Source organism: Felis catus, chromosome B2 (assembly GCF_018350175.1).
Source record: "Felis catus isolate Fca126 chromosome B2, F.catus_Fca126_mat1.0, whole genome shotgun sequence".
Classification (NCBI taxonomy): Eukaryota; Metazoa; Chordata; class Mammalia; order Carnivora; family Felidae; genus Felis; species Felis catus.
This window is the reverse complement of record NC_058372.1, coordinates 34,302,027-34,323,959: the sequence shown is the minus strand read 5'-3', so window position 1 is coordinate 34,323,959 and position 21,933 is coordinate 34,302,027. Positions and strand designations below refer to the sequence as shown.

The following is a 21,933-nucleotide window of genomic DNA, read 5'->3' as shown; positions in this document are numbered from 1 at the left end:
CCCAGCAGCCTCGACCGGCCCTAAAACGCCCCAGGGGAGGCTGGGAAGGTTGAGGAAGCCGGGAGGCTGGGGCCCCTCCTCACCGGGGCCTGATCCCTGGGTTTGGATGGAGTCAGAAGCAGGGCCTGGACTGGGGTGAGAGGTGCCTACATGCAAAGCTGAAGGGGGTGCTCACACCCTTGGTGCCTCTCTCGCCTCACCCCAGTCCCAGCCCTACCAGGGTTCCGGGCACCAGCGGGGAATGGAGCACCGGTAACAGCGGCTGACACATCCTAATGACAGAGCCAAGCCCGGGGCTGAGCTACCCGTGTGTGTTAAGATATATGCGACATATTCACTCACTCAGCCCTCCCAACTCTCAAAATGATCCCCAGTTGAAGATAAGGAGACTGAGGCTCATAACTTGCCCAGCTAATAACTTCACAAGTAAAAGTGTTCCAGAGTCCACACCCAACTCTGTGTTGGTGCGGTATCACCACCACACACACATGCACACACACACACACACACACACACACAGGTGCACACATACACGCACACGCATGCACAAGGAACCAGGTGTCGCCCATTTGCTTTATCAGGACACGCCCCCCAGCAGATTGGCCACAGCTGGGCCTCGGTTCACGTCCAGCCCAGCGGGCTGGGGAAGGTGAGTCACATGTGGACAGAGTCCCTTTTATAGCTCCACCACCCAGGCCGGGTCTGTCTTCTGCCACCTGACCTGCCAGCGGCTACCTACACCGGCTGTGCCCGTCCATCATGGAGAAGGTCCTCGTCCTTCTACTGGTTGCCCTCACAGTGGCCTATGCGGTGCCTGACCCTCGGGGAATCATTATCCACCTGGTAAGGGGGGCTTCAGGGAAGGAGTCATCTGAACATCCAGGCAGGGATTTTTTTTTTTTTTAATTTTTAAATTTTGTTGAAATCCAAGTTAGTTAACATATAGTGTAATAATGGTTTCAGGAGTAGAATTCAGTGATTCATCACTTACATAGAACACTCGGTGCCCATCCCAACAAGTGTCTTCCTTAATGCCCATCACACATTTAGCCCAGCCCCCACCAACACCTCTCCCTGTTTTTTTTATCTTATTTTTCCTCTCCTTCCTCTATGTTCATCTGTTTTGTTTCTTAAATTCCACATATGAGTGAAATCATACGATATTTGTCTTTCTGACTAATTTTGCTTAGCATAATACACTCTTAGTTCCATCCACATTGTTGCAAATGGCAAGATTTTATTATTTTTGATTGCCGAGTATTATTCCATTATATATATATATATATATATATATATATATATATATATATACACACACCACATATTCTTTATCCATCTTTATCCATTTATCAGTCATTGGACATTTGGGCTCTCTCCATAATGTGGCTACTGTCGATAGTGTTGCTATAAATATTGGGGTGCATGTGCCCAGGTGGAGATTTTTTAAGCTTCGATCTTAACCTCTAATGTCTCCACCTGGGGCTGCCTGGAGGCTGAGAGGTGAAGCATCTCTACCTATCCTGCCCACGACTGTCCCGCCCTCTTCCGCTGGCGCCTCAGACAAGGCTGACCAGCATGGGACACGCTCAGGGCAATGGTTCAAACTGGCTGAGGGAGCTTTAGAAAAACCTAGAGCCCTAGGGTCCTGCCCTGGAAACCCTGGCTCAGAAATGTGCAGTAGTTTATTTATTTATTTTTTTAATTTTTTTTTCAACGTTTTTTTTTATTTATTTATTTTTGGGACAGAGAGAGACAGAGCATGAACGGGGGAGGGGCAGAGAGAGAGGGAGACACAGAATCGGAAACAGGCTCCAGGCTCTGAGCCATCAGCCCAGAGCCTGACGCGGGGCTCGAACCCACGGACCGCGAGATCGTGACCTGGCTGAAGTCGGACGCTCAGCCGACTGCGCCACCCAGGCGCCCCAGAAATGTGCAGTAGTTTAAAAACCTCTCCCAGTGAGTCTGGTTTCTGACCTAGAGGGACACACAGACACAGTTCTAAATGCCTCATACTGACCATGCGAGATAGGTCCTATTCGGATCAGGTCCGTTTTCAGATGGAAAGCAGTTGTAGAGAAAGGTTAAGCCACCTGCCTGAGGTCACACAGTTGGAAAACACGGAGCAGGGATTGGAGCCCAGGCTGCTGGCTCCAGAGCCACAGTCACGCTGCCCCATGCTGCCTCTGTACCCAAAGGTTCTTAACTCAGGGCCTTACATGGCTCAGAGGGTCCAGGATCCCCCTGAGGTTATATGTAAAAGTCAGGGGAGGGAGGAATTTTCCAGGGAGAAGGTCCTCACCCTTCACAGGCTCCTCAACGGAGCGTGGGAACCAGAGAAGTTTGGAGACCCCGTTTTGGGAACACCGAGGCAGAGTGTGGGGCAGTGACTTGCCCAGAGTCACCCAGGGAGTTGATAGCACAGCGGGTGCTAGAACCCGTGTCCTGACCCGCAACCACTACCCTGCCCGCTTCTCACACGCTGGGGCTGGGGGTGGGCGGATTGGCCCCCAGACCCAGGGGCTGGGTTCCTCTACACACGCCCCCACCAGGGGAGGCCCTGTCAGCGGCAGCGGGTGGCGGGGCAGGGGGGGGGGGTGTAGAGAAGGGACCAAGGGAAGGGGTCCTGGGCTAACCGGCTGCCCCGGCAGGAAGACGGCGAGCTCTGCCTGAACAGCCTTCAATGCAAGAGCAAGTGTTGCCACCGTGACACGGGGCTGAGCCTGGCCCGCTGCGCACCCAAGGCCAGTGAGAATGGCGAGTGCTCTGCCAAGGTGGGTGCCCGCGGAGTGGGGGCGGTCGTGGTGGGAAGAGGGACCGCTCAGAGGAGGAGGGCCCTCAGGCTTGGGGATAGGATCGCGGAGGAGCGTCAGCCTGGGGCCTGAACGCTGAGATTAAGAGGGGGAGGTCAGCAGGCTTCAAAGCACTTTCCCGTGCCATCATCTCCTTTGACCCTCACAAGTGACCAGTGAGATGAATGGGGGCGGGGGGTTGTTATCCCCGGTTCACGGATGGGTGAATAGAGGCCTCCCCAGAGAGATGTAGTTAGTCGGCGTAAATGCACAGAGTGGTAACCAGCCTCGGGGCCCACAGTGCCCTCTGGGGTGGCAGTCAGAAGAAGACAGACTGAAAAGAGACTGGCCAGGCCAGGGGTCACGTTATGCCCAAAGTAGCCCCCCCAACACACAGCCTGTGACTCCGATGGCCCTGTGTCTTTGCAGACACTCTATGGGGTTTACTACAAGTGTCCCTGTGAGCGGGGCCTGACCTGTGAGGTTGACAAGACCATCGTGGGCTCCATCACCAATACCAACTTTGGCTTCTGCCATGATGCTGGACGCTCCCGGAAGTAAAACCACCGAAGGCTGCCCCTCTTCCACCACCCCTCCCTGGCTGGCCACCCCTTGGCCAGCACCTCCCTTTTCTGATTGGATTCTCAGCAATTAAAGCTCTTCCTGCAACCTTCCCCAGGCTCCTGAATGTTCTTGTTGAGTCAGCGTCTTCCTTGATGTCACCTCAAGCCTTTGCCTCATCAAGGTCAGAGGAAGTCAATAGGTCAGAGGAAGGAGGGATGGGTCGGGGGGCCAGGCGGGATGAGGCTGGACAGACTGGAGACAAGGTTGTGAAGCAGCCATGCTGAGAACCTCTCCATTTGGGGACCGCGACACCTCCCTGGGATGCCCTTCTTGCCCCTCAAGTTCTCAGACAGGTACATGCACACACTTCTCGCGGGGAGTCATAATGGCCCATCTTCTCTGCCCTGCGTCAAAATTTACCAGCCCCTGTCTTGGGGTCCTATCTTCTTTCTGGACCCACCTCTCAGATATGCCAGCTGGTTGACACAACCCATGTGTTAACGAGTCAAACCACTAACAAGTGCTGTGGGCTTACTCTTTGCTAGCAAATCCTCACAACGATCCAGGAGGGAGAATATATCGTCTCTATAGATAAAACAAAAACAAAAACTAACGTTCAGAGAAGTTAAGCAACTTGCTCAATGTCACATAATTAGAAAAATTTGGGGGTTGCCTGAGTGGCTCAGTCGGTAAGGTGTCTGACTCTTGGTTTCAGCTCAGGTTGTGATCTCACGGTTCATGGGAACGAGCCCTGTGTGGGGCTGTGCACCGACCACACAGAGCCTGCTTGGGATTCTCTCTCTTCCTCTTTCTCTCTACCCCTGGCCCAAGTGTGCTCTCTCAAAATAAATAAATAAACTTTAAAAAGAAAGAAAGAGGAGAGAAAGAAAGAAAGAAGAAAGAAAGAAAGGTCTGCTAATTAAAAACTTAAAGAAAAAGCAGCACACCCGCTAACTCCACCCCCCTACCCATTCTACAATTCCTGGTTCTTTCCCAATTATTCATACTAAGACAAATGGGTGGGATTGTAGGGAATTTGGCTTTGGTTTAACATAAAAACCACCAAACCTGGGTTGCCTTTGGCAGTACTGAGGTCCCTGTCACTGAGATGTGCAAGTGGAGGTTCACTGACCCTCAGTGGGGATGTAGGAGAGGAGATTCATGCAAAGAAGGAAGAGAATGAACTAACTAAAGCTGAGATGCTCTCCCAGCCCCAGGATTTTGTAGTCTGTGATCAAGGAATCCTTAGAGTAGCCACTAGGTTTCTGAGTTAAGACAGGATCTACCTGAAAAGTAACAAAAAAACCCAAGGAATTATGGCTGAAACAAATAGGGACACATGTTTCTCATGAATCAAAAAGTCTGGAGGGGGCACCTTGGGGGGCTCAGTCGGTTGAGTGTCCAACTCTTGATTTGGGCTCAGGTCGTGATCTCATGATTCATGAGATTGAGCCCCTCGTCAGGCTCTGCGCTGACCACTGACAGGAAACCTGCTTGGGATTCTCTCTCTCTCTCTCTCTCTCTCTCTCTCTCTCTCTCTCTCTTTCTGCCCCTCCCCCACTCATTCTCTAAACAAACAAACAAACATTAAAAAGAAGTCTGGAGATAGGAAGTGTTGGCAGAACTGTGCGTCTGTTACCTCCTCTCAACTGGCAGATGCCTTCACGGCAGCTGCTAATGGTCATATTCTCTTACCATGTTCAAGTTAGGAAGCATGGAGTAGAGGGTGGCTGGATAGGGGCTGGGGGCAGATTGTTTCTCCTAGCCTACTTTCTTATCTTGCCCAAAAGCCTCCAGGCTGACTTCTCCATATCTCAATGGCTCCAACTGGGTCAAGGGACCACCTCTGGCCACAAGGGAAGCTGGGAAAGCAAGTACTGGGCAAAGGGAATGGGACTGCCATGACTGGCTTGGGCTAATTAGATCCCTCTCCCAGGGCTGGGCCCAGTACCAGCCAAACAATACTGGGGTTCAGTTAGCAAGGAAGAGGGGTAGAGGCTGTTGGGGAGTCAGGTAAGTATCCTCCATACCTAAGTTAGTGCTCAACTGGAGGGGCTTTCAATACCTTAACCCAGTAGAGGGCTCAGACTCTGAGGCAGGGTTGGGTCATACTCCGTGGTGCCTAGATCCAAAGCTGGGTGGGAACCTGCATTCATTCACTTCTTCATACATCTGTTGAATGACCATAGTGCCCAGCACTGTGTTACAGTCTATAAAGGGCGCGAGGGAAATGTTCCTAGTTTCCAGGGGTGAGTGGGAAGCTGGGCTCTGTGGCAGCAAGGGGCAAAGACCTCAACCCCCTGTTCCCTGTGTTAAATCCTTTCTACTTGAACCATCTGGAGTGGTCCTTGTTTTTGGCACTGAGACTGAGTAATACACGACTGCTGGAAGAAGGGGAACATTTTTTGTTGTGTTGCTGCTGTTCAAAGGCACCTTCTTCTCACCCAGCCTGGAGCCCAGACGAGTTCCCATTTTCTTTTTTTTTTCTTAATATTTTTATTTTTTTTAATGTTTATTTATCTTGAGAAAGAGAGAGAGAGAGAGACAGAGCATGAATGGGGAAGGGGCAGAGAGAGAGAGGGAGACACAGAATCTGAAGCAGGTTCCAGGCCCCAAGCTGTCAGCACAGAGCCCAATGCGGGGCTCAAACCCACGAACCGGGAGATCATGACCTGAGCCAAAATCGGATGCTTAACCAACTGAGCCACCCAGGCGCCCCAAGGAGTCCCTGTTTTCAAATTCCCATAAAGATGTCCTATAGGTTGTAGCCTTGCCATTGATACTTTCCACCTTAATATCCTAACCCTGGGAGCTCCCCACCTTGCTGTAACTTTTTTCTAGATCTGCTAGAAGTTCAGCTACAGAAGTGGCAATATTTGCAGCCTTGAATCCATAAAAAATGCCGGATGCTGGACCCTGTAGACAGATGCTGTCTAATATGGTACCAATTAGTCACATGTTGAGCACTTGAATTGGGGTACGCGTAAAATACAAATTGGATTCAGATGACCTATTACCAAAAAAAGAATGTCAAAGATCTCAAATAATTTTTACACGTTGAAATAACACTTTTGATTGTGTTATAAGTATATTGTCAAAATTGGTTCCACCTGTTTCTCTTTACTTTTTAAGTATGGCCATTAGCAAATTTAAAATCACATTGCACCTTCCGCTGGACAGTGCTGCTCTTTTAAGCTGAAGGATTTTGAGAAGAGGCATTTTTCTGAACTCCTTCATCTGTCTAAAGGCAGAGCCTCCCCAAAGAACTCAACTATCATAAATTCCCTCCTGGAGAAGTTTCTCGCAACCAAGAAAGATGGACTCTTTGTCCTGGAATCTTATCACTGCAGAAGTCAGCACCACACCTAAATGGACATTGTCACAAAAACTATCACAACTGTCATCTACTCTCCTAAGGGCCCATTTATCTTTCTTAAAAATAATGTGTTTTCCCCTAAGTGCTCTTTCTTCCCCTATTAAGAAGCCATTTTCCAGAGGGTCCTTCTCCCATTCCCCTTCCCCAATAAAGATGATATATATGCCCCAAATTCTAACTGCCCCATCGGGTCACCTTTTTCTGTGAACTCCCCCACATGCGTATGTATGTGAATAGAAAAATCTCTCTTTTCTCTTGCCAATCTGTCTTTTGTCAGTTTAATTTGCAGACCTCCAACACTGAACCTAAGAGGGTAGAGGAAAAGTTTCTCCTCTTCATTGTATGAAACCAGTGTAATCACATCAGCAATGTATTTTCCCCCCTCCCCTTCTAAATTTGAAGACATTAGGTATTCTTGGAGGCTGGGTTTCTAGCCTGCAGTCTCCCCTTCCAAGGGCCTTTCATAGATTTTCTCCAAATAAGGGGAGCTCATGCACCGTAGCCCTGTGTCTTTCTGAAGTACACGTGACACTGTGGATCTGTCTGACACATTTAGGAGCAATTTCCACCAAGATAAAGGTTAGAGTGTTGCTAAGACTTACAGGGGGTGCTTTAAGTAAACCCCAGCTTCTATCTCAACTACTGAGCTCTCGCACCATAAGCCTGACATCCTGGAGGACATACTTGGCTCAGATCTGGGTTCACACTTGGTTCAGCTAATCAGAAGTGTAGCTAACCATGGAACTTTGGGTCCCAAATCTGAATTCTTTATTCCCAGAACGTAACGCAAATATAGCAGGGCTGCCTTGAAGCCTGCTTCTGCAGAGAATTCACGACACCCACAGCCAGCAAGCTAGCGTCTGGCTCTTAAAGCCTCACAACCCAAAGGTACAGCTTGCGGAAACTCGTCCTGATTCATTGTCTCCCCGTCCCCACGGCACAGTAGGCGCTCTGATCTTTCTTTTCCTCACGCTCTTTCCTTGGCTCTCCTTTTCTCATCCTTCCTTTCTCTTCTGATCTCCCAAAAGAGTCCGATTCATCACGTTCAAGCGCTGGGACTGTGAACAAGTTGCTCAGTCTGTCTCAGGTTCTCCTGAGATGGGGTGATCAAAGTTCTGACCCCTCCTCCTAAGGTTTTTTTGTAGGATGAAATGAGATCCTGTGTGTAAGGGATCTGGTACCGCCCCCGGCATAAAGTAAGTGCTCCATAAACACCGGCAATTTTTTTTTTTTTAAGTAATCTCTACACCCAGCGTAGGGCTCGAATTCATGACCCAGAGAACGACTCACATGTTCTACCCACTGAGACTGCCAATTCTTCATACACATTTGTCTTGGACACTTCCTTTCACATTTCTGACCTTTAAGGTCAGGGGGAACCAAGAGTTCAGGTGTGAACTGAGCTTTTGGCGGGTGGCTTATGGAATGGGCTGAAGCCAGAAAGGGGTTGGGGTGGGGAGAAGAGCTCAAGTCTCCTCTGGGGGACTTTCGTTCATGCCCCAACAGGGGAAAGGCCCAAGCCTAAGCTTCCGGCCTCTCAGCCCCTTCACTCCCCAGCAACCTGTGCCCGGCCCATCCCAGCCACGCCTCCCCAGCCCCTGGCACCAGGGGCAGCAAACACTGAAAAGTCTTTATTCCACTGATGGCGCATCATCCCTCCCTCCCTCCCTGCCCCTCCCCTGCTGGTGGAGGCTCTGAGGGCTAGGGGCAAGAACACAAATTTGGGGAGGCATAGGAGTAGATGGAGGAGGTGGGGAAGGCAGCAAGGAGGGAGCGTTAGAAGAAAATGTTCTTAGCTGACTTCCTTTTTTCAATTTTCTTACAACGGCCATAGATGATGTTAAATGATGTCTCATTCTTCGGAAATACACACGTCAGGTTCGGCAGGCGGGGACACTCGTTATACAGGCCCAGGAATGTCTGCGAAAGACAGGACTTTGACCTTGACCTTGGGGGCTGCTTTGCCCTCAGCCCTGAGGGGGCAGCCTTCACTCCCCTGGAAGTGCTCCCCTGCAAGACCATCTGCTTGCACACAGCAGAGGAGCCTGGGCTTGAGGGACCCCTTCATGCACTGTTCAGTCTGTGCTTCTAGTTGCCTCCTCCAGGCTGACCCCTAGGATTGTTGGTGCCCTCCTAGTTCATTCTCTGGCATCACCTTTCCTGTCATTAGCCCAGGTGTCCATCCCGAGTGAAAAAACACCCTCCCACAGGGGACCTCCATCTATTCTCCTGAAGTCCTTTCATGAGCAAACCAACACCCCTTTCCTGCACACCCAGCTCAGAGGCTACCCCAGCCCACAACCTCTGGCCCAGAACACCTGGAGCCACAGCAGAGCCCGTGGGGCTGTTGAGAAGGGTGGGCTGAGAACCATGATTAGGACCAGACCTTCTACCTGTGCCAATTGACAATGCTACTTCCAGAGTTGACCCACTGAAAAGGGGAACTTATATCAGAAAGAAAAGCATGGGGGCGCCTGGGTGGCTCGGTCGGTTAAACATCCTACCTGGGCTCAGGTCATGATCTCACCTTTGGTGAGTTCCAGCCCCATTTCCAACTCTCCGCTGTCAGAGCGGAGCCGGCTTGGAATCCTCTGTCCCCCTCTCTCTGCCCCTCCCCCGCTCACACTCACACCCTCTCTCATTCTCAAAATAAATAAACACAAAAACAACAACAACAAACCATCTGGATTCCAAGCCCCTGGCGTGGGGTCCCACCTTGGGTCGGTCCACAGGCTCCCCCAAGCGGCTGGGAGGTGCCGTCGCAGCAGACAATTCCCCGCTCCGGGTCGCCGTCGCCGAGCCCACACCCTCCCCTGTGCTCCGGGTCCGCCCCCGCCCCTCCTTTCCGGGGGTCCTCCCCGCTCACCCCGCCCGCCCCCCAGGGGGCGCCACCACCCACCTGCGTGTGACGCGTGCTGCCCTCGGACCCCTAGGGGGCGCAGTGCGACTCGCAGCCCTCGGTCTCCCGGCGACAGCACCCACTCTTGCACTTCTTGCTCTGGACGCAGATCTCCCTGTCGTCCTGCGGGGAGATGGCGCCCCTGGGCTTCCTCCCTGCAGGTTCCCCTCCGGCGCTGCGCCCTCACCGCCGCCCCCACTCGCGCCCGGCCTGGAGTTGGGGACGGCGGATGTCTGTGCGGAGGGGCGCCGGATTTTTCCCAAAGGGGGACCAAAGAGATATCACAGGTTTGCCTTTAGAGTCCCGCGGATAGGTTACTTCTCGCTCACACACACACCAGGCCTTCCCGTCTTGGCTCCTGCGGTTCCTTCCGCCGCACAACCTTCTCTCTGCAAACTCCTACTCACCTTTTTTTTTTTTAATGTTTATTTTTCTTTAACTTATATTTATTTTTGAGAGACAGAGAGAGAGCACGAGCAGGGGAGGGACAGAGAGAGAGAGAGGGAGACCTAAAATCCAAAGCAGGCTCCAGGCGCTGAGCTGTCAGCACTCGGCTTAACCTGAGCCACCCAGGAGCCCCTCCTACTTACCTTTTCAGTCGAGTTTGCACGGCACCTAAGGCTCCCTCCTCCCCCACACTCACCCACACCAGCGATCCCCAGCGCTAGGCCATCACATCATCTGTCACTGCCACCATCATCTCTCTGTCAGACAAGTTCAGTTCATTCAACAAGCAAATGCTGAGCACCTGCTGTGTCCAAGTACCGTTTCAGGCACCGGGGGATACAGCTGGGAACAAAACAAACAGAAATGCCCAGACACGCCTTCCCTCCTGGAGCTGGCACGCCAGAGCAGCTGTCCAGCAGAACTTTTGGCAAGGACGAAAATGTGCTTTTTCTGCATGTTCCAATTTGGTGATCGCTAGCCACGTGTGGCTAATGAGCACTAGAAATGCGGCGAGTGTGACCGAGGAGCTGAACTTTAAATTTTGCTTCACTTTAATTAATTTTAACTTCAGTCACTCTTGCGACTCGTGATTTGCTATTGGACAAGCATGAGCAGCTCTAGGGAGAAGACAGATAATAAATAAGTGAAATAGACAGAGTGGCACAAAATGCTGAGCAAAGGAAGCCATGAAAAGAATACTGTGTGATTCCATCACATGAAGTTCAAAAGCAGGCAAAACTAATCTAGAACAGAAGAGGTCTGGAGAGTGTTACCTTCCGCCCTACAACTGACAGTGAGCCCAAGGGAGCCTTGCAGGGTGCCGGAAGTGCTCTGTAGCTCGATCGGGGTGGTGGTTATGATTCCAAAATTCTTTATGGGACCTGCAGGGCTTACTCATCCCAGGGCTGCCTGCCCACCACTAGATCTCTTGCCTCACCTCCAACACACACACACACACACACACACACACACACACCCTGCAGCCACCACTGGGACTCTGAACATATCAGAATCACCTGGCCCCTGGCCATTGGCACTTGCTGGTCCCTCTGCCCACCCAGAACATGTTGTCCTTTGAGCTCTGCCTGACTGTCTCCCACTGAGCCCTCCCCAAACATCCAGCTATAGCAGCCCTCATCACCTGGCTTCACTATGTTCACAACACTAGGATTCTCTGAAATTATCTTCATCCCTCTTTCTTCTTCTTCTTCTTCTTTAACTTTCTGTGTCCCTCCTGCGAGAGCCTCAACTCCGAGGGCAAGGCTCTTTCCCTATGTTGCTCACTGCTGTGTTTCTTAGCCTCTAGGACTAAAGTCCTCACCCTCGGTAGGTTCTGGTTGTAATATTGTAACACCGCACCTTTAGGTCTTTGCCTAAATTTCGCTTTGTTCGTAAAGTCTTCCCTCAGCACACGGTTTCAAACCGCACCCTCTCCTTACGCCACCACACCTGAAGCCCCTTTCTTATTTCCTTTGTCCTCAGGTGTTTATCACCTGGGATATGTAAATATTTTACCTATTTGCCTCCTAGAGTAGACTATCCACACCACAAGGGCAAGGATTTTTATGTCTTGTTCACAGCCTTATCTCTTGCACCTACAAAAAGAATTTCCCTGGGTGCTTGGTAAAATGGGTTGACTGAACGAATGTCTGTCTCTCTTACCAGACGTAAGCCGGGGGTGGGGAGTCCTGTGTCATATTCCCCTGTGTGGTGGCAGCACCTCGCACATCCTGGCACAGCTCCCGTGACGAGGACGGGGGTCTCTTTTTCCTCCCGGACGTCCTCCAGCCATCACCCCCTGCTGCCTCCGATGTCCGGCTTTGACCCACATCAGTGTGCACCCACCTGCCCAAACAGTGCGGGTCTCAGCACAGTGGCAGAAGAGGCGACTGTATGCTCTCTAGGTCCCTTACCAAATAATTGATTCATCCCCTGCCAAATGAGCCGCTGGTGAGAAGGAAGAAAAGAGGGAGGAGGGAGAGGAGGACCAGGAGCAGCAGCTGCGTCAGGGCCCAGAGCTGGTGGTGGTGCTCCTAAGGTCCCACCGAAATCCCTGCCTTGGCATGTGACTGCCATGTGATGGAGGCCTGGAGGGTACCTAATGAGGTGTGACTGCCCATTCCTAGGGTTGACTGGAGAGGCCGGCTGCCAGCTCCCAGATCAAAGGAACAGAGGAACAAACAGAGGGGGTGAAGTGGACGTTTTCCAGAAAGCGCCGCTGTGTCCTGAACCATTTACTATGCTCATTTGGCTGCCAGCAGAATAGTCTAGTCTGCACTGGGGCTCTGGCACTTGCAAGATCTGGGTTCCAATTCCAGCTCTGCTGACTACTGGCAGCGTGATCCCGGACAGACTTTTTAACTTCTTTGAGCCTCAGCTTCCCCATCTGCAAACTGCGGGCCAGTGCGGTCATCACAGGGGTGACACGACAGCTTGAAAACTGTCATAGGTCAACCATCGAAAACAGTCTTCCTTTTTATGGTGTCACACTTGGGCTTCTCTGCTTCGGCCCAGAAGTTACACCGGTCACTTCACTGGCCAGAAGTATTCACACAGCCCAAGCTACCTGCAGGAAGGCAGTCCTTCCGGTGCCAGGGATGAAGAAAATGAAATGGGACTTGAATTCAGGGCATCTGAGGCATCAGAGTCTCTGCCTTGTGTTGGAAGGAAGGAGGAAACTATAGGGGTAGAGACCTCGCCTTAGAAATAAGGCTTCTGAGGGGCACCTGGGTGGCTCAGTTAAGTGTCTGACTTTGGCTCAGGTCATGATCTCATGGTTCATGAGTTCGAGCCCTTCATCGGGCTCTGTGCTGACAGTGTGGAGCCTGCTTGGGATTCTGTGTCCCGCTCTCTCTCTGCCCCTCCCCTGCTCATGCTCTCTCTCTCTCTCTCTCTCTCTCTCTCTCTCAATATAAATAAACATTAAAAATTTTTACAAAGAAATAAGCCTTCTGAGAGAGGGGCTCAGAGCAAAGACTGATCAGATGGGAGGGAAAAGATCTGGTTAAATGAAGGTGGACTGGAGCTTTTGCCTTCTCAGCATTAAGGTTATTTCTCTAGGGGTGCCTGGGTGGCTCAGTAGGTGGGGCGGCTGACTTCGGCTCAGGTCAGGTCATGGTCTCACGGCTTGTGAGTTCGAGCCCCTCATCGGGCTCTCTGCTGACAGCTCAGAGCCTGGAGCCTGCTTCGGATTCTGTGTCTCACTCTCTCTGCCCCTCCCCTGCTTGTGCTCTGTCTCTGTCTCTCTCTCAAAAATAAACATTTAAAAAAATTTTAAGATTATTCCTCTAAAACCTCCAAACGAGGAACATTTATTTTTATTTTATTTTTTATTTGGGTGGAGAGGGGCAGAGCAAAAGGGAGAGGGAGAATCCCAAGCAGGCTCCACACTCAGCGTGGAGCACGACGAGAGACTCAGTCCTACAACCCTGAGATCATGACCTGAGCCAAAATCAAGAGTCGGATGCTCAACCAACTGAGCCACCCAGGTGCCCCAGAACATATTCATTCTTGAACGTCCAAATGCAGAAAACCAATGCCTCTGAATCTGCATATTAACTCCCATAAAGGAACAAAGAAACAAGTGTAAGTATTTATTACCACAGCAAGAAAGAGAGGTTCTGAAAAGCTTCTCATCTTCAAGAGACAGGGAATCAGTCAGGACTTACTTGGTTGCAAGTGATAGAAACCCAACCTAAAGTGGTTAAGGAAAAAAAAAGTGAGTTTATTGGGTTTTGTGCTGTAAAATCCCAGGGGTAGAGCTGCCTGGTTGAAGGCACAGCTTGTCGCAGGAGCTAAAATGAAGCCACTGCCACCTGGCTCAACTCTCTGTGTTGGCTTCATTCTGAGTCCACATGGTAACAAGATGGCTGCCGATAACCACAGAGTACTGTCTCCCATGTTCAAGTTCAGTGGAAGAGAAAGCATTTCGTCTCGGTAACTCTTGGAGAAATTCTAGCCTTCATTCTGATTGGATCAAATTGGGTCATGAGTCCATCTTCAAACCCATCCATAAAGGCAAGAACCAGCCTCATGGCCACCTGCTGAACCAATCTGTGTCGGATTTAGTGTTCTGTTGTGAATGGAGCCCATGCAACCTCATGGACTGGGAACGGGAGGGGTGGTTTCCTGAAAGGAAATCCAGGGTCACGGAAAGAAAGGATGCAATGAGTTTTTGGCAGGCAAGATCAGTAAGTGTTCTTAAACATGGCAAATGGGAATGTATAGGGGCTCACCCAGTATGCCTAATTTAAAGCAACATGAAATGTCACTGGCACAATTTTGATTTGATGTATTCAGTCTTTGTTGGTTTTAATTTTTTCCAAAGTAGAAATATTCACACAATCTTTCATAAGTCACTACCAACCTCAGCCTGCTTTCTAAAGCAACGGTGTTTTGAGTGAATCCCACCTATTTAAGGAGGGTTTGGTGTTCTAGAATCAGCTTTGCCTCCACTCGGAAGGTTTCCTTCTCTGCCTGTCGATGCTCAGTCAGGAAGACAGAAACCAGCCTAGGTATTTGAAACAGGGACAATTGAAGATAGGGAAATGGTGGGACGCCTGGGTGGCTCAGTTGGTTGAGTGTCTGACTTCAGCTCAGCTTATGATCTCACGGTCCCTGAGTTTGAGCCCTGCATCGGGCTCTCTGCTGTCAGCGCAGAGCCCGCTTCAGATCCTCTGTCCCCCTCTGCCCTGCTTGCGCTCTTTCAAAACTAAATAAATAAATAAGTAAGTAAACATTCACAAACAACCAAACAAAAAGATAGGGAGCCAGTCACATAGGGGATGGAGGAGCTGAGAAACCCAGCAGGATGTCAAGGCCACCAGGAGATTAACGGCAACAGGAAGACACCGATGCCCCATGGCAGGAGAAACACAGTGACTGAAGTCCCTGGGGACTGCCGGAGGTGGGGGAGGGGTGGCTGTCCCAAAGGACACGGGAGGACGGCTGCCAGGAGGACCCCACCTGCGGCAGGTGTGGGACTGGGGGAGGCGGGAAGAGGGGCAATGGCTCCTTCTCCTGCCCTCTCATCTTCAGCCCGTCCTAGATGCCAGAGGACAAGGGAGGCTGGGAGATGTAGTCCCCGGGGATAAAGAGCGAGCAGTAGGAAGGCGCACAGGCAAATAACTGGCACACCTGCCCTCCACACCCACCAGGCTGGGAGGAGTCAGTATGCTTCTAACTCTTCCCCATTCTGCACCCCTCCCACTCCTCGAGTCTGGCTTCAGGGGGCTCTATTATAGGGGGTCTTAAAGGGAGGAGTCGCACCTGCCACAAAGCTTATCATTAAGCTTAGGGATAGCGTGTTGTCCATGTTTGCAGTAAGCAGACTCTGGGAGGAACTGCATCATTTTCCTGTTTTGTTTTGTTTTTTTTACCATCAATATTCATGAAAATTTTGCCATGTTCACCTCCTGAAGAAAAGAAAGCCATGACTTGGTCCCAGATATATAGATAGGTCCTCTCCGGAGAACTGTGGACAATTGTGCCGTGTTTCCCCAGTGACTCAACTGGGCTTTACCGCAAAGCTTGCTGGGAAGTTGAAGGTCATGAGCTCCCCTTCCTATGGTTAAGCCAGAGAGTACGCAGCCCAGTCAAGGTGCAGCTCACGCAAGAGCTGCCTAACAGCAGATTGGTTCAAGGATGAGCTGCACGCTAAGCCAATCCAGTCAGAATCAGTCTTAGGATGTTGGCTGAGAAGGGGGAGACAGAGACGTTTCCTTTCCCTGGAAGGGGTGGTGTGGATTTGTGGTTAAGAGCCTGCCCTTGGGAGCAAGACAGCCTGGGTTCAAATCCCAGCTCCACCCCTTACTCTGAACTCCTGAGAAGGGTATTCAACACACCCTATTTGTAAAGTAGATTTATATACATATATATAAATATATATATTTAGTCATCTCTATACCCAACGTGGGACTCGAACTCATGACCCTGAGAGGAAGAGTCGCATGTTCTTCCAACTGAGCCAGCCAGGCACACCCCTATTTGTAAAATAAAGATAATTAGGGTACCTACGCTAAACTTGTTGTAACAATAAAATAAGCTAATACAGATAAGAAAGCACTTTGTACAGTGTGTGGAACATCAGTGCTCAAGAAGTCTTAGCTGTCACTGTTGGGTGACACCGGGAACGTATGTGGCTACTGAGAAGGAATCCATCCTGAGGGCCATGGAGCTGCTGGATTCAGCCACACCTGAGGCACGCCAGCCGAAAGACTTCCAGTTGTGACCACCAATGAATTTCCTGGTCATCCAGACCAGTTTGGGTTGTTTTAGATACTTGCAGCAGGAAGAGTCCTAACTGATCCCCCCATGATGTGATCTTGGGCAAGTCATGTAGCTCTCGGAGCCTCAGTTTCTTTATCCATACGATGGAACTGATAATATCTGAGAATGGAGAGAGACCTCTGTGTACAAGGTCCCTTTCTCACCACCAGGCACGAAGATTTTTGTGCCTTCACATACATTCTCATCAACACTCTCTCAATGACCTCCGCCCTTGGAAAGCATTTCAATACTCCCTTCCAGTCCTTCCTATCACACACCCACCCATGGGCACCCCAACACACACTCTCCCGCTGTATTCTTCAACCCCACTCTTCCCATCCAGCCCTCCATCCCAAGACTCAGCCCTTCCGGGACCCAGCCTCTTGGCTCACCTACCCCTACCCTGTTCCCTTCCTGCAGTTCCACCGTCCAGATAGGGCCAAACCTTCCTGCCCCAGCCTGGAACAATCCCTACCAGATTCCCCCTCCCAGGAAGTGCAACAGAGGCCAGAGTCAGGAAGTGACTTTAATGTCTCAGGAGCTGGACTTTGAGCAAGAGGGGGACTCTCCAGGCCCGTGGCCCCCAGGGAGGGAGGGAGGGGTGGCCGTGACCAGCCTGCATCTTTTTCTAAATCAAATGGCACCGGCGGGAACAGGTCGGGTCCTTGGAGATGCACTTCAAGCCCCACTGGCAGGGGCATATGATGTTGATGCTTCCCTTGGTCTGCGGGAGATGGGAACAAGGGTTGGGGGTCACCAAGGTAAAGGGGAGAAGGGAGTTTAAACAGCTTGGGGAGCAGGAGCAAGTGAAGGGGTGAGCAGCCCCCTGCAGCGTCGGGACCATAGACAAGTTAATGAGCTTCTTGGTTTCAGTTTCCTCATCTGTCCAAGGGGGATAATAATAGTAACCCACCTCACAGGGTGATGTGAGAACTAGATAAAACAGAGCAAGGGCCCATAAAGAAAAGACCCTCTGGCCACCTCAGCTGTTGAGTCAGGGGCCTGACCGGTTCCTTACAGCACCGGCAGCTCCCCAGACAGGGACATGAAGACCAGCCCATTCTTCCTAGAGAGCTCTGGGCCCGGGGCCCGACAAGAAGAGAGGAGCAGTAACATGACGTCCTGCACATTTTGCATTTCCACCAGCTCATAACCCAGCTCCAGTGAACACTGTGGTTGCCGAGACAACCTGGTGAGGTTGTTACTTTAGCCCCATTTTACGGATGAGGAAACTAAGGCTGAGAGAGCAGAAGTGACCTGGCTGAGGTGGCAAAGACAGGGCTTGAAAAACTCAGGATTTAAACTCAGGCCCAACTCCAAAGCTACGGTCCTGCCGCTGCAGTGCTTTGCCCCTCTCCAAAAATGAGGTCATTGTGGCAAGGAGGTGGCGATCAGTAGGGAAAAGGTCTCCCATCTACTTGGCCGCAGTGATGTTAGGGTAGGGAATACTCATTCAACAAACATTCGTTGAACACCTACTATGGGCAGATACTAAGCCCAGGGTGGGTAAGGGCTCGACCAGCCCTTGAAGAGCTCCGGCCAGTGGTGGAGGCAGACAGAAAACACGGCAAACCAGGGAGAGCCACGCTGTGCCCAGGGTATGAGCTCATGGGAGCTCCAAGCAGAGAAGGCTTCTCAGAGGAGGTGGCTGGAGGTGTACTGCAGGACCAGTAGGAGCTTGCCGGGTGGAGGAAGGGGAAAAGGCACTCCAAGCAGAGCTCGAAGAAGCAGCGGCAGCCACCTGGGTTTTGTTAACCTTCCCCACCCTTCCGGCCAGAGGGGCCCGCCCCAGCCCAGAGGCTCACCTGGGGCAAGCACAGCCTGGCTACTCTGGCCTTGGGGGCACAGAGAGCACCCCTGTTGTTCAGGTCCATCAGGCAGCAGTCACTGACACACTCAGAGTGGTGGGAGCACTCAGCCCCATTCATCTGTGAGGACAACTCTTGTGTCACCAGCCCTCTCACTGTGTGGGAAAGTGAGGGGGGATTCCTGGTGCCTTGCCAAGGCCCCCGGGGGCCATGAAGGGAAGCAGGGAGATGATCACCGCCAGGTGCCACCCCCTCTACACCCACTCCAGCAGCACTCAGAGGAGCAGGAGAGGAAGGGGGACTGGTACCTCTCCCTCTGCCTCTCCTTTCCTGGGCCTCCCTCCCCCAGTGCTGGGGGAGCATATACTCCCAGATCACGCTCTGGCAGGGGGCGGTGGGAAGAAAGGGAGGGAGTGAAAGATGGGGAAGGGAAGGAACAGTCATTGTGCTTAGGAGAGGGGAAGGAGGAATTAGGGCAGGTTGCTGAGGCGTGGCTGGCTGGACAAGTGGGCTCAGGGGAGAGAGGGCAGGATGCTGGTCAGAAGACCACTTTCTTTGACCTCGGGGGCCACAGGGAGGTGAAGTAGGGCTTTGACACCCTTCCGCAGACACGTCAAGCTTCCAGCCCCGGGAACAAGTCCCCATTTTGGGGTGGTATCCACCCCCACCCCCCACTTCTGTCTCCAAACCCAACTGATGCCTCCTGGCTGGCCTATGATGCCACCGCCACCACCCTCTACTGTAGTGGAAGGTTCCAGACGTTCTTTGGCTCACCTTCATGAACTTCTTCTTGTTAAAGGGCCAGAACTCGCCCTGGTAAGGGAGCAGGACCCCCATGAGGAGCAAGAAGACTGTGGCCATGGGCCTGAGCATGGAGCTTGGAGGCTCAGGTCGGACTCCTGAGGAGCCACGGGGTGGGGGCGGGATGGGGGGGAAAACCCTGTGCCTAGCATGTGACCTGGCGCCCCAGGGCCCCGCCCTAGCCTAGGGGTGGAGGGTGGTGAAGTTAATGGTCACAGGCTGCTTAGGAGCTGAGGCAGAAGGGCCCGAAGCCCTTTCTAGCACGGCGGCGGAGCCTCCCAGGTCCTAGGGACCACTGCAAGGTATTCGGTGACACCCGGATTCAAGCCTTGGACAGGCTGGATTGTAGATATTAGGGGCTCTAGGGGCCTCCATATGCATTGCTTCCAAACTGAAAAAAAAAAAAAGAAAAAAAACTGAAATAAAATTTTTGGAAAAATTATACAAAGTTGACATACTGAAACGAAAATAGCTTTCTTCTTCCTCCTCCTCTTCTTCTTCTTCTTCTTCTTTGAAAATAGGTTCCTTCTTAATAGTCTCTTTTTCTCTCTGTCCTTGGTGCCCCAAATTGTCCCCCACCCCTTATCTTTTGAAGAAGCCAGTACTCCCCGCCCCCTTCTGCTTCTCACACCCTCTCCAGGTCCAGTGTTCTCATCTGTAAGAATCAGGAGGTAAGACAAGATGGCCTCCAAGACCTAGGACTTGTGCAGTCCTAATGAGTTGTCTCAGAATTTGTCTGTGAATTGTATGAAAGTCAGGGCATGGGGGACAAAAGGGAAGGGAGGAGAGAGGAAGACACAGAAAGAAAAGGGGGGCTAAGGGAGAGCTGCATGTAGCAATCAGTGGAGTTTCCAGGGAGGTGAGCCTTCCTCAGGATGGCCCTCTCCATGAAACTCCCACTTGACCCCACCCTTGCCTGCTTCTCTTTTTAAAAATTTGCTCTTTTCAAAGAAATTTATTTATTGTGGGAGGGGTGGGGTAAGGGGCAGAGAGAGAGGGAGGGGCAGAGAGAGAATCCCAAGCAAGCTCTGAGATGCCTGCATGGAGCCCAACCTGGGGCTTGAACCCACAAACTGCAACAAACTGAGAGGTCATGACCTGAGCTGAAATCAAGAGTTGGTTGTTTAACTGAGCCACCCAGGTGCCCCTAAAAATTTGCTCTTAAGAAGCTATATGAGGGGCACCTGGGTGGCTCAGTCAGTTAAGTGTCTGACTTCGTTTCAGGTCACGATCTCACTCTTCCTGGGTTGGAGCCCCACGTTAGGCTCTGTGCTGACAACTCAGAGCCTGGAACCTGTTTCAGATTGTGTCTGCCTCTCCGTGTCTGCCCCAAGCCACTTGCGCGTGCTCTCTCTCTCTCTCTCTCTCAAAAATAAACATTTAAAAAAAAAGAAGAGATATGAAGGGCGCCTGGGTGGCTCAGTCAGTTAAACATCAGACTTCAGCTCAGGTTGTGATCTCAAGGTTCACGAGTTCAAGCCCCAAGTTGGGCTCTGTGCTTGCTGACAGCTCAGAGACTGGAGCCTGCTTTGGATTCTGTGTCTTCCCCCTCTCTGCCCCTCCCCCACTCATACTCTGTCTCTCAAAAATAAGCAAACGTTAAAAATTTTTTAAAAAGGGCCGGTGGTATGAGAAGCCCTGCCTTGATAGGGGGTGCTAAAGATGTAATTATGCCTCCTCCCAAACTCATATGTTGAAGCCCTGACCCCCAGTGGGATAATCTATGTAGAGATGGGGACTTTGGGAGGTGGTTAGGTTTAGATGAGGTCATGAGGGGTCCCTCCTAAGGAGATTAGTGCCCTCATAAGAAGAGACACCAGAGCAGTACTTGGCTGGCTCACTTGGTAGAGCATGCTACTCTTGATCTCAGGGTCACGAGTTCAAGACCCACGTCTGGCACAGAGATTACTTTAGACAGAGAAGGAAAAGGAGAAGAAGGAGAAAAGACACCAGAGAGCTTGCTGTCTCTTTGTCTCTGTCATATGAGGACACAGCAAAAAATGCAGCCATCTCCAAGCCAAGAAAAGAGCCCTCACCAGAACCCAACTATGCTGACACTGTGATCTGGGGCTTCTGGTTTTCAGAACTGTGAGAAATACATCTCTGTCATTTAAGCTACCCAGTCTAGGATATTTTGTGACGGCAGCTGAGCTGACTAATATAGGGGCCTTAACTCTTTTCTCTAAGAATAACAGCTTCCATGGCACTCAAAGTTTTGGATCCACTGTCTCAATTAGCCCTATATTTGTCAGGGCAATTAACACTAGCTGTCACAACAGAGAACTCCTGAAATTTTGGTGGCTTGGCACAATAATGTTTTATTTACCACTCGTGTGAAGTCTGATATGGGACAGAAGACCTTTCTTCCATCTTGTAACTACATTATCTGGAAGATTGGCTTCTGGGGTCATTCTGGAAGGTGGAAGAGAAAGATGGAGGAAGTATATGGACACTTAAATGCCTCAGCCAAGAGTGACATATGCCTCTTCCACTCAGTGACCATTGGCCAGAACTAGTCACATGACCTCAACCTTCTTCAAGGGAGGGGGGGGGAAATTCAAGGGAATCCTGGAATATTTAGTGTATTCAGTCATTTCTTCTACCTCTTATCCCCATTTTACAGATGAGGAACCCAAAGATTCCCAAATCTGTGCCCAAATAACACAATTAAGTCACGGAGCCAGATATAAACCCAGGGCATTCTAGCTATTGAGCCCAAGCTCTTACAATTGTCCTGTACTGCCTTGGGTGGCCAGAAGTCTTTGTTCCCGGAAAGGGATTCCTGTCATCAAGGTGTTCTCTCACTCCAGCAGTCATGGTCTCTCACTCTCTTCAGACCCTTGTTCTTCTGCTTTGGTCAGCTAGTTACCATGAAGCTCGCCACATCTCCCAGCTCCACTGTGAACTAGAGGGGATCCCCAGGCAATAATAATTCTTTGCACAGAGTTACCTCCTTCCCTGTGGTATCTGGTTGTGCCCTTG

At 51.1% G+C, this 21,933-nt stretch overlaps 3 protein-coding genes across 3 annotated transcripts; 1 reads left to right on the top strand and 2 right to left on the bottom strand.

The window, feature by feature from the left end:
* The first annotated feature begins 687 nt into the window (after positions 1-687).
* CLPS (colipase) lies at positions 688-3,463 on the top strand. Its single transcript, XM_003986058.4, has 3 exons — positions 688-843; positions 2,649-2,771; positions 3,219-3,463. The coding sequence occupies exons 1-3, from the start codon at positions 760-762 to the stop codon at positions 3,348-3,350; spliced, it is 339 nt and encodes a 112-aa protein (XP_003986107.2). The 5' UTR covers positions 688-759; the 3' UTR covers positions 3,351-3,463.
* A 2,538-nt stretch (positions 3,464-6,001) lies between these two features.
* Positions 6,002-15,389, bottom strand: CLPSL1 (colipase like 1). Its single transcript, XM_045058650.1, is given in 6 exon segments — positions 6,002-8,795; positions 9,445-9,751; positions 11,738-11,857; positions 13,744-13,769; positions 15,041-15,118; positions 15,344-15,389. Coding segments are annotated over 6 exon segments (867 nt in total). The 3' UTR covers positions 6,002-8,505.
* Positions 15,390-16,970: 1,581 nt separating this feature from the next.
* Positions 16,971-19,011, bottom strand: CLPSL2 (colipase like 2). Its single transcript, XM_003986101.3, has 3 exons — positions 18,925-19,011; positions 18,148-18,270; positions 16,971-17,066 (listed from the first exon to the last, which is right to left on the bottom strand). Exons 1-3 carry the CDS (start codon positions 19,009-19,011, stop codon positions 16,971-16,973), a joined length of 306 nt encoding a protein of 101 aa, XP_003986150.3.
* Positions 19,012-21,933: the final 2,922 nt, after the last annotated feature.

Excerpts from the sequence above, each read along its gene's own strand:
- CLPS (XM_003986058.4), top strand. The coding sequence starts at position 760 with ATGGAGAAGGTCCTCGTCCTTCTACTGGTTGCCCTCACAGTGGCCTAT. Across the intron at positions 844-2,648 it reads GGGGAATCATTATCCACCTG|GAAGACGGCGAGCTCTGCCT; the intron begins GTAAGGGGGGCT and ends CTGCCCCGGCAG. Across the intron at positions 2,772-3,218 it reads ATGGCGAGTGCTCTGCCAAG|ACACTCTATGGGGTTTACTA; the intron begins GTGGGTGCCCGC and ends GTGTCTTTGCAG.
- CLPSL2 (XM_003986101.3), bottom strand. The coding sequence starts at position 19,011 with ATGGCCACAGTCTTCTTGCTCCTCATGGGGGTCCTGCTCCCTTACCAG. Across the intron at positions 18,271-18,924 it reads ACAAGAAGAAGTTCATGAAG|ATGAATGGGGCTGAGTGCTC; the intron begins GTGAGCCAAAGA and ends TTGTCCTCACAG. Across the intron at positions 17,067-18,147 it reads CCAGGCTGTGCTTGCCCCAG|ACCAAGGGAAGCATCAACAT; the intron begins GTGAGCCTCTGG and ends CATCTCCCGCAG.